Source organism: Arachis stenosperma, chromosome 9 (assembly GCF_014773155.1).
Source record: "Arachis stenosperma cultivar V10309 chromosome 9, arast.V10309.gnm1.PFL2, whole genome shotgun sequence".
Classification (NCBI taxonomy): domain Eukaryota; kingdom Viridiplantae; phylum Streptophyta; class Magnoliopsida; order Fabales; family Fabaceae; genus Arachis; species Arachis stenosperma.
In genome coordinates, this window is record NC_080385.1 from 127,817,033 (window position 1) to 127,828,882 (window position 11,850).

Below are 11,850 nucleotides of genomic sequence, written 5' to 3' on the forward strand. Positions count from 1 at the left end.
ATGAAACCATGGAACCCTTGACTTTTGGCGTTCGATTTTTTGAAATTTGTAATTTTAATAAAAAATTTAATTTAATAAAGTATTTGTATTTTTTTTATACGTTGGTATTATTTTTATTCGGTAGAAATTAACGGTGACGTAGCTCTTCTTCTTCTTGAATTTGACCAATTAAAATTTGAGGAGGCACAGACGATTTTTGACGTTTTCTTCTTCAACAGGTTGGTCAAAAACTTCTCCAGAGATTTTGTTGTTGTGATTTATGCACGAAAGTAAGGTTTAATAATTTTACAATAATTAAATGTAAATTTGATAAGTGAATGTTGGTTTGATTAATTATTGTTTGAGTTTGAATGAGTTTATGTTGAATTTATGTTGAATTATTGTTGTTTGCTTGAGATTTTGATTTGGCTATGTATGAATAGTCAGTTGGAGTATTTTGATTATTTTGGGAGTCAAAAATAGATTTTCAAAAGTTTTCAGAATTACATTAACTAATTTTGAATTATTAAAGAAATGATTATGTTTTGAGTTTTATCGAGAAAAGTATTATGTTTGAATTTGATTTATCAAGAAAAAGAGTTTAACGAAAGAGAAATGGATTTGAATTGTTTTTAAAGAGAAATTTTGATATTTGAAAAATGCCTGGACAATACGCAAGGATTGTGGCTTAGTACTACTTGCCTTGGGTATGAAATGAGGAAGAAGAATTATAAACACTGAGTTTAATTATGGGGTTTTGAATGAATATAAAAGATTTGAAATGATACAAAAGTAATAATGAATTTTGAATGTGATATCTGGATTGTAGCAAGGATTGTGGTTCGTCCTACTTGTTCCAGGTCAGTGTTTGTGACGCTTGGGTAGTAGCAGCAGTAGTGAATTATTCCACTTGCTCCAGATTGAGCTTTTAAATACCTGCCTAGACAGTAGCGGTAGTAGTGGTTCTTCCACTCACTCTGGGTTAAGCGGGTAGTAGCAAGGGGGTTGTAACTCAAACCTAGTTGTTTCGCGATGGGTGTTTCCGTCCAAAGTTAGCTACTAGGACATGTCGGGTTGGCTATATAATCGACAAATGATATCATCAGCCATAGGACAGACATGCATCATACTTGTTTACGAATATTTACGAATATTTGTTTGTGATTGTGTTTTCTATGATTGTGTGTGCTTGTAATTGGATTCTATCTTCTGTAATTGTTGAGTTGGATTGTACTTTGTTGACTGTTGTTATTGACTGAGAACTTAATGAAACGAACTTAATTTCTAACCCCGACCCTACTAAGAACTCCCCAATTCTTACCCCCTATTTCCACCCCTTTCAGCTATAGGTGCGAAGGTTTAGTGAGAAAATACAGGAGCATAGAAGATTATATATTCACGAGTTGAGTTGTTAGAATTTATTTCTCCCTTGTCGTTTATTATTTTAGTTTGTAGAGGGGTAGGACTTGTAATTGAGATTCCTTGAATAAGTCTTTTTATATAAAGTTACGTGAATATATACTTTTGTGATTAAGTGATTTAAAATAAAGTCTCCTCTTATTTTCTTAATTAAAGTTTCGGTTCGTATTCATGAAGGCTCGATATTAATTAAAGATAATAAAGAAAAAGAAGGTTTAGAGGTAAGTAACGACTAAATTTTTGGTACGATAATGAGATGCTAAAAGTTAGGGTGTTACAAGTGGCAATATCAATAATAACTAAAAATAAATAATATTATAATATTAGAATTACTTCTAGTAGCCATATAAAATTTCGAGAAAATGGCCACAAAAAATCATAACTTTTAAAGGCCATTAAAAATTTTTTTATTGGCAATTGTATAATTGCTACACAAGTTATAATTTTTAGCGGCCATTAAAAAAGTATTTATTGGCAATTATTTTTAGTGACAAAACATAAGACAATTAATGTCTAATTGTTATTAATTATATTAGTGGCTATTTTTATTGTCACTAAAAATAAAATAAATAACCGCTAAAAATAATTTTTTAGTAGTGTCTGTATTATTTTTCTCCACTATTTAACTGATTGTTATTTTGATATGTATGAATAAGAACTCATATATATATATATATATATATATATATATATATATATATATATCATATTATTGAGTATATATATCACTCAAAAGCCTCATATGAAGCAATCTGTTTCTGATTTACAATATAGATAATAATAGGCTGATATATATGTCTCAACCAGTTTTTAACTTGCTCTCAAGGAAAATTAATCAATTCCCTCCAGGCCCTTGAGGTAGATCCATTAGCTTATATTGATTCTCTTCACCACTTCAGCTTTGCTGGGAAATACTATAAACCATCCAAATAGAAAAGTAAGAACATCACGTTAAGAAACAACAAAAGGAATTCAAATAAAACAAAATGAGCAAATAATCCATCTGAAATTTGTGCCCTCACACCTTGTCAATAAGTGATTGATAGTATGGCTTCACTTTTTCAACGTCCACCAAAACTTTGCTTTTGCTATAGAGATCATATTTACTACATAATACATATAATTATGCGTGATGTTATTAAATAGTAATAATACCAAATGCTGTGTGCAAATTAATTGATATATATATATATATATATATATATATATATATATATAAATTAGAAAAAGGACTAACTTGAAAATGTGAAGCCACTTCAAGTTCTCAAAATCTTCTTCACTCATAAGATGAGTATATGCTCCCTCCTTATGCAAGGCTGCAAAAGAGTTTTAAGCTTAATACATTGTTATTGAAAGAAATACTAAAAAAAAATTATGATTTTTTTTTTGTTTACAAAATAAAACGAATTTTTGTTGCCCAACAAAAAATGCCTTCTTATGACATAAAAGGAAAAGCACATATATAGTAAATAAAGATACTTACGATAAAATGAGTGATATCTAATAATGAATAACCCAGGTGAAGGTAAAGTGGTTCCATTTTCTTTTGCTACCTATAAATTCAAGTGAAGTATAAATTTATTATATATCTTGAACAAAATAATGAACAAATTATATATAAATTGTAACTATATATTTAATTACTCACCATATACATATAGTCATCATGTCCCCATGACATGAGTACATTGTCTAATCCACACCCTTTACTATAAACTCCTTCTTTAGTGTTATAAGCAGGATTTTTGCTATCTGGGTTTTCTTTAAAATACTGAAGCATAGGAAAAATTTATATTATTGGTCAATGATAATTTTAGAATAAAAAATATTATTTATACATTAAAATTAACTATTATATATTATATATAAATATATGTAATTTAATTTATTTTTAATATGTATTTTATATTAATTACTAATTTTATAGTATAAATATAACATAATTGTTTGAGACATGAAAAAAAGAGGTCATTTTTATAGTTTTGTTAGAAGAGGAAGGCTACCTTGTGGTGAACATTTTTTTCATCAAAGGCACAACCGACAGGAAATGTATCTCCTGCAAATATATATATTTAATCATTTGGTTAAAATTTTGAATTTAAAGTAACATACCAAAACTAGCTAATTGGGAATTTAAAGATTGATAAAATAATTATACATCAAATATAGGGATGTGTCTTATTTAAAATATTGTAAATTGAATCAAAATAATTACAACACAAATATTTTTATAATTAATTATTTACACTCTCTCAACCTTAATTTAGCCGTAAATGACCTAATAAAAATTTGGTTTTGTATTAAGCTTTTAAAATGATAATTAATTTTAAATATTATAATTAAATTTTTTTTTAAAAAAATAATAGTAAAAAGATTATTCTATTTAAAAAAAAGAAAAAAATATCATAAATAATAAGAAAAATTCTCACCAACAACAGCCCATTGAGGTAGCTCACCGAATTGAGGAAGGTGAAGAATCTTTCCAAGATCTAAAATAAGCAAATATTTATTTGTCAATCCATATTAATTATTTAAAAATAATGAAAAAAACTTTTTAGAAATAAAAGGACAAAAAATAACTAAAATTAAACTAATTGATCTTAAAGCTATAATAGAAAATTAGAAAAGAAATCTAAAATTTTAAATTTAATTACCATGGATGAGAGCAGTCAAATGTAACCAATTTTCATTAGGATAATCTTTTCTAATGGCTTCTGCAGTTTGCAACAAATGTTGAATTTGAGGTTCATCCAAATCAAGATCACTATCATCCACTACTTCATTAAGCAGCTCACAACATTCCCATATACTCATTTCTGCTTTGTCCAATTTCTTATAGTGTTCCCTCATTTTCTTTACCTATATTATTAGCAAATGAAAATTTCAGAAATTAGCATTGAGCTTTCATGTTATTGTGTATTAGTATATATAAACATGTTTGAGGAAAATAAGAATCTGGCTTACAAAATCATATGTCTGATTAATGTGTTGTAATTTATAGAATTCTTCCACACCTTTTTGTCTTTCACTTTCAATATCATAATCCCTGCCAAATAATCTCATTAGTCGATATCTGAATCCATTTTTACAAATTTGTATGTGTATTATTGTATGGTATATGTAAGCTTTTTATGAAGGGTTATGAATTTGTAAATTATTTTATAGAATATTTTAAATGATTATTTAAACAGTAATTATATATAAAAAGTTGTTATATTTATTGATATATGATTTGGTATATATATGAAAAGTGTTTTAGTTTGTGATCAAAATTAAATTCTTTCAAAAATATAAAAAAGAAATCTCAGTTTTATTGAGAGCACGTGGGTCACAAAGATACAAAATTTTTCTCGCCCTTTATGTAGTAAACTTAGAGCAAACTAAGTTTAAGTTAGGTTTTTTATTTTTAAATTATATTGACATATGTAATTAGTTGCATATTTAACATTTAAAACAAAATTAAATTGTTAAAAATATTAGATAAAGAAATGTAACAATTTATGTGTCTTTTCTACTGCTAAAGAAAGTTAGAGTTTAATTTTTATTATTAAAAAAATTAAGATAAAAAATCTTAAAAAAAAATATCTATGCACAATCACATTTTAAGTTTAAATAAGACTTTTATATATGCCAAAATTTATATTAGATATATAATTATTTATATGTTTTATTATATTAATTTAAATTTTTTTAGATGAGTGATTTTATGTCAAATATATGGCGTTAACTGCTTAAAATCATAAATTTTAAATCAAAGAAATAAAAATCAAATAAAAGAGAATATTAAAAGGGGAACTGAAACCTGAAGGATTGGCCAAATGCATTGCTTTTTGGGGCTTTAAACGTTCTGTCCTTTGCCGCCGACACAAACTCACTGGTTTCTTCAATGTGCACATTCTTCTTCTCCTCAACTTGGGACCCTAGAAAAAAAAAATTTAGATATGGGATTTTCTATCTAGAATAAAAAAATAACGCTCCAATACTTTTTTTTTTTTTTAAAGAAGAAGAAAAACATAATCAAACCATGGACAGGTTGTTCAGCTTGAATGGCCATTTTCTCTATTTCAAATAAGCAAAAAGAAACACAGGAAAAAGAAGCTTAAAAACTTAAAAAAAGGGATAAAAAATTTTAGTGAAAATGGGTGCGACAATAACCCAAGACAAAACTAATTTATATAGTACATCACCAAGTCCTTGTCTTAAAATTTGAAATCTTGGAATCCTTAACTAAAATTATGTTCCTGAGGATTTATCATTATCTATATAAACCAAAACCATACCATTCTTAGTAACTTTCCAATTAATTAAATGTATGCCAGCAACTATATGCCAGCAGTGTGCTTACCAAATTCACCGATTTGTTTCTTAAAATATTACTCATATATACATAAGACAAGGTAATGAGAATGAAGAAATGACGTGTCCCATGCAAAATTAACAACAGGCGAGAAAGGGTTCGGTAGCATTTGTATGGAAACGGTTTGGTGGATAGACAACATCTTCAGAGGTAGTGTGCTTGCTGAGGTGTGCCGAAAGATACAATGCCTTTCTTTTATTTTCAAACAAATTAAAATGTCGTTGTTTAAAATATTTCTATTATTGTTATTAATTAACAAGTGACTTACCTTACCTTGTTGGCCCTTTATTATTTCGTAGTCTACAATTCTTTAAAACCAGTTTTCTTTGCGTGAGCAAGATTGGATTTCTCAATCACATATTTTTCTATCTTAATTATTTCATGTACTTTATTATTTAAGGACAAGTTGGGATATGTGTTATGGACCTATCAGCTTTTCCTTTGATGATTTATACACATGATTTGTATCATTATTGCTACAAAGAAATATAGCTAGCAATTAATAAATTGATAATAATAATAATAATAATAATAATAATAATAATAATAATAATAATAATAATAATAATAATAATAATAATAATAAGAAAGAAGAAAAATGAGAGAAAGTATAAACCGCCCCCTTTATAACCGGATATGTCGGATTAGCTATCGGACTTGTTAGATTTGACTTTATAACCAACAGATGAGATTCATCGGCCATAGGACAAACATGCATCGTGTACATTTGAGTGATTTGTTTGAGTATGTTTTGTTTTGGCGTGTCTAATTGTTTAACTGTAATTAATTGCTACTTGTTCTATCTGCTGTAACTGCTACCTCTATTTTTGTTTTCTTTGTCTGAATTATATGTGTTTGCAACTGAGAGATCCCTCATGGTGGTGGAGGTAACGCTGAGGGTAGTTCCACTGGTATTTCGGAGGGTTAGAAGAGACGGAAAGTTAAGTATTAGGTTAAAGATGGATTTAGAAGTTAAACACCTTAGATAACTTACATAATTTATGATTTAGAATACCTTCTTAAGTTTAATTCTGAGTGTCAGAGTTCTAAGAATGCCTCTGACTTTCTCGAGAACTTATACATTATGTATGTTGGCATCTTTACCATACTGAGAAACTCCGATTCTCATTCCATACATATATTGTTGTTTTTCAGATGCAGGTCTGGAGGCACCGCACTGAGCATTTTGGAGGCCTTCTTGAAGCAAAGAACTATACTTTTTCATTACTTATTCAGTTTCTACTTATATATAAGAAAAAATAGACAAAAGTACACTGGATTTTCACACGGTGGACAGATGTACTCCTAAATTTTTTAACGAGTCATTTGCACATAGGAATATAAAACTCCGTTGTCAATTCTACCCTTCCATGACCTGAATAATTTTTTCGGCAGTAGTGGAGGCCAGGTGGCACGGTATTGTATGATGTGGCCAATTTGAGGTGACACTGTGGAAAATAGAAATATTCATTATGAAATTTGTTGAAATAAATATAAGAAAAAGGAATAATGAAATTACTGTTCATCCTCTTCCTTCTCTAATCTCTTCGTACCATATGAACCCTAACACAGGAAATGATAACAATAATTTTTTAAACTCCAATAAGAAATCTGCAGGCCCAAATGGGAACACCAAAGCCAAAAAACTCCTTTCTCCAAATCAACTAATTTTGAGTTGCAGCCATTGTTCTAGTTCTACTTGCTGATCCACTGCTTCCGATCAAGCTTGTTCAGATACTCCCATACTCCAGTATTGATCCGTTGCAGTCTCAACATTGCAGCATCAAATTCTTGAGTTGTGGTGGCTCGACAACACTCCCACATTGCTCCTTTGAGTTGTTTGTCCTTCCATCTCTTTGTGAAATTATTCCAAATATGCATATCACAGAAGCAATGATGAACTCTAGGCATAATTTGTTGCATAGCCGGAATTAGACGCTGTTCAATTAATATGTATAAATGCATACCTTTTGTTGGTTACTAATGAAGTTTCAACCATAAACCTTGTAGTTGTCCAAGTCAATGTATAAATGCTCCAAGAACTATTTCCAGTTATCTCTAGTTTTTGAATCCACCATGGCATAAGCAATTGGGAAAATCTGGTTGTTGGCATCTTGACCTATTGCAGTGAGTAGAAGTCCTCCATAGAAGCCCTTTAAGAATGTGCCATCAAGGCCAATGAAAGGTCTACACCCTGTGTTAGGGTTCATATGGTTCAAAGAAATTAGAGAAGGAAGAAGATGAACAGTGATTTCATTATTTCCTTTTCTTGTATTTATTTCAACAAATTTCATAATGAATATTTCTATTTTCCACAGTGTCACCTCAAATTGGCCACATCATACAATACCGTGTCACCTGGCCTCCACCACCGCCGAAAAATTTACTCAGGCCACGGAAGGGTAGAATTGACAACGGAATTTTATATTCATGTGTACAAATGACTCATTAAAAAATTTAGGAATACATCTGTCCACCGTGTAAAAATTCGAGTGTACTTTTGTCTATTTTTCCTATATATAATTATACATAGTTGTTCTCTGTATTTTATACTTTGTCCCTCCTAGAGGTTGACTTGGAGAAATAAGTGTTTATTTTACATTTTGGGTTGTATTTTGGGATATATATATATATATATATATATATATATATATATATATATATATATATATATATCCACTTGTAAAGGTTGAGCTTGCTCTAATAAAGAAGGATGTTGTGGTTGAGCTTGTTCTAATAAAGAAGGATCTTGTAAAGGTTGAGGTTCTTGTACAAGGTTAGTAGGTTGGGGATTGCCATCCATTCTTTGAACGTTATATACATGTATTCTTGATTCTATCTCATAAAGTTGTCTCATGCTTTGTATATGCAAATAATGCATCCTTCTAACATAATGAATGCGTTTATTTTTACTATTTTGTCTAACGGTTTTTGCTGATTTTATGGTTTTAATTTGTTGTAGAAACTTTTTGGTTCTGATTATTTTCTTGTCCATCTTTTTTATTTCTACTTTTAATTCCGAAGATTCAGTTATTAGTTCTCTTATTTTTCTATCTATTGCCATTACTCTTGTTTTCATATTTCTTGTAACTAATTTTAAAGATCTAAGCCTTTTATAAAACTCTTTCATGTTATAAGAATAATAACTGAGAAAATAAAGAAAAGAAAGATAGTAAGCTTACAGAGATGAACTTGTACTTTTATTGCTTGCAAAGTTGATACTTTCTTGAAGATGATTACAAATACTTGGAGAATTTATAAAGTAAGAAGATATAAGAGTAGAGAGATTTCTTGAGCTTTCAAGTTTTTGATGATCTTGAATGAGTGAGGCCTTTGGTATTTATAGACCCCAAATGATGACTATTTGAGTACTGTTTGCCGACAGTACTGTTTGCCGACATTCACTGTTTGCTTTTACTTTTTACTTTTACTTTTTTACTTTTTACTTTTTTTTTAACCGAAATCATTCTTTTTTATGATTGGGCTTTTACATTCATTGCATATACAATACTTTTTACATTTCAAATGGGTCTTGAGAATCTTGATAGTAATGAGCTGGGCTGGACTGGACCTCTTCGTCTTCTCCAAGAGGTACGGTTTGTATTGCTTGTAGAGAGCTTTGAATATCTTCCTCTGAGGTTGCCGCTGCTAGGGCTGCCATAATTTGTCGCTTCTGTGCTAAGAATTGAGTCTCTTTTCTATATGCTATTTGTTCATTAGTGGTGCTTGAGGCTGTTATTGCTGGACGCTTTTGTGATGTTGTTAACCATTGATCAATAGCTGCTCTCCTTAGTAAATTTATATCATATTTGTTCCACCATTTAATTTTTATTACTCTTACTAGATATTGTATGCTTGGAGATTCTTCATATGCTACTGAATCATATTCCCATGTCATAATCCAGCTTATTCCCATGGCTGCTATGAATGAAATGAATTTATATTCTTATAGGAATGATGACTTGCTTTTAAAGTATTCATACGCCATACTGGCTTCTTTCGGGAAGAAGGCTTCTATTGGTCCGAAATTCTGGAACCATGATTGGAACCATTTGGGAAATTGTAATGATATCCCCTTCCTGAACCATATGAACCAAGAATGGGGACTTGGTGATAGGAATAAAATATGGTTCCATGCTTCTTGGTAATCATAATAGGTATAGCTTTGAGGTTCAAACTTCAAAGAGAAGTTTTTAGACTGATATGGGGGTAATTCCCATTCTTGTAGAGATAATATTTTCATGATTTTTATTTTTGAATAAATAGGTTGTTTGGTATTGGAGTCTCTATAATGTGTTAATTCAATAGATCCAGTGTCTACTAATATGAATTCATAGAATTTTTGGGTTTTTTGTGGGTTAATAGGAATGTAATGGAAAGTGTTTGGAAAAATAGTCTTGTATAGGGTTTTTCTGTCTTTTTTGAACCACTCTTTTTCAATGGTTAGTATTTTAATAGGATTGGGCTTTTCATAGTAAGGAAACTGTTCTTTCAAAGGTTGAGTGTTGTAGAGATCCGATGGTTGTAATAATGTGAATTTATTATTAGTAGTAATAGAAGAGCTCTTAGAAGGTAATGATGATGATGATGCTTTTACAACCTGTGACATTGTCATAGGTCTTAATGATAATTGTTTTGCTGGTACAACGGTAATAGGTAATTTTGTTTCTTTTACTTGGTCAAAAGGTTGACCATAATCTTCACTGGAGGCTGCTTTTTGCTCCATTCTTTCCCTGCAAAAATTCTCTAGTAAGAAAGTCAGGGAGTGAATTTAGTTCTCCTTTTATATGTTCAATAGTAAAATCGAAACATGATAAAATAGCTTGCCATCTTGCAAATATTTGTTTTGAAACCAAATTTTTTACATCATTCTCTAAAACATTTGGGCTGCTTTACAATAAGTTCTTATTAAGAAGGTTTTATTAAATAAATCTTCTTGAAATTTTGAAACACATAATACTATGGCAAGTATTTCTTTTTTAACTGTGGGGTAGTTCTTTTGAGCTTGGTTCCAAATTCCTGAATGATATTTTACTATTTGTTCTTTTGAGCTATTAGGAGGTATTTGTTTAAGAATTCCTCCATATCCTAATTCTGATGCATCTGTTTCTACAATTAATTTAGCCGATGGGTCTAGTATACTTATGCAAGGTATTTCTTTTACTGCATTTTTTATTTTTATTATTATAGAAGTCATTTCTTTTGTCCATGGAGGTGGATTTTTTCTTAGTCTCTTATAAAGAGGTTCGCATGTGACTCTTATTCCAGGTAAGAATTCTGCTACATAATTTAAACATCCCAAAAATCTTTGTAGTTGTTTTTTGTCAGTTATTTCATTTGGAAATTTATCTGCAAATTCAATGGCTCTTTTAATAGGTACTATAGTTCCTTGATAAATTTCATATCCTAAGAACCTTACTTTAGTTGTAAAAATTTTCATTTTCTTTTCTGATAAAACTAATCCTTGTTTTTTTATAATATCCATGAATTTTCCTAGATGATATATATGCTGCTTTATTCCTTTTGAGTATACTAATACGTCATCAAGATATACTATAGTAAATTCTATATGCGGGTAAAATATATTATTCATTATTTCTTGGAATTCACTTGGGGCATTTTTTAATCCTTGAGGCATAACATTCCATTCATAATGTCCAAAGGGTACTATAAAAGCTGTTTTATATCTATCTTCCTCTTTTACTGCAATTTGATAATATCCTGATTTTAAATCAAATTTTGAAAAGATATTTGCTTTATTTAATCTTTTAATTAAATCACTTTTATTTGGTAAAGGATATCTAATCCATTTTAATACCTTGTTTAGAGGTTTATAATTGATAACTAATCTTGGAGCACCTCTTTCTATTTCAGATGCTTTCATCACATAGAAACCTGTACAGCTCCAGGGTGATTTTGAAGGCCTTATTAGTCCCTTATCTAGATATTCTTGTATTTCTTTTTTACAATATTCTAAATACTCTTTGTTCATATGTATCGGTTTTGCCTTTGTTGGTATATCTTTTTCATTAAACCCATCTTCATATGGTAAAGATATTTCATGTAATTTTCTATGCTGAAAAGCTGTGGGGTTT

At 29.6% G+C, this 11,850-nt stretch overlaps 1 protein-coding gene across 1 annotated transcript; it reads right to left on the minus strand.

Annotated features, from left to right (window-relative positions):
- Positions 1–2,213: 2,213 nt before the first annotated feature.
- Positions 2,214–5,497, minus strand: LOC130951452 (inositol oxygenase 4-like). The gene is made up of 11 exons (XM_057880101.1): positions 5,422–5,497; positions 5,201–5,318; positions 4,363–4,444; positions 4,053–4,257; positions 3,828–3,887; positions 3,402–3,454; positions 3,047–3,169; positions 2,882–2,951; positions 2,636–2,714; positions 2,423–2,504; positions 2,214–2,312 (listed from the first exon to the last, which is right to left on the minus strand). The coding sequence occupies exons 1-11, from the start codon at positions 5,450–5,452 to the stop codon at positions 2,286–2,288; spliced, it is 930 nt and encodes a 309-aa protein (XP_057736084.1). The 5' UTR covers positions 5,453–5,497; the 3' UTR covers positions 2,214–2,285.
- Between the last annotated feature and the right edge of the window lie 6,353 nt (positions 5,498–11,850).

Coding starts and splice junctions, on each gene's coding strand:
- LOC130951452 (XM_057880101.1), bottom strand. CDS start 5,452: ATGGCCATTCAAGCTGAACAACCTGTCCATG. Junction 3,888..4,052: donor TTTGACTGCTCTCATCCATG/GTAATTAAATTT, acceptor TGCTTATTTTAG/ATCTTGGAAAGATTCTTCAC. Junction 3,170..3,401: donor AAAAAAATGTTCACCACAAG/GTAGCCTTCCTC, acceptor CCTATGCTTCAG/TATTTTAAAGAAAACCCAGA.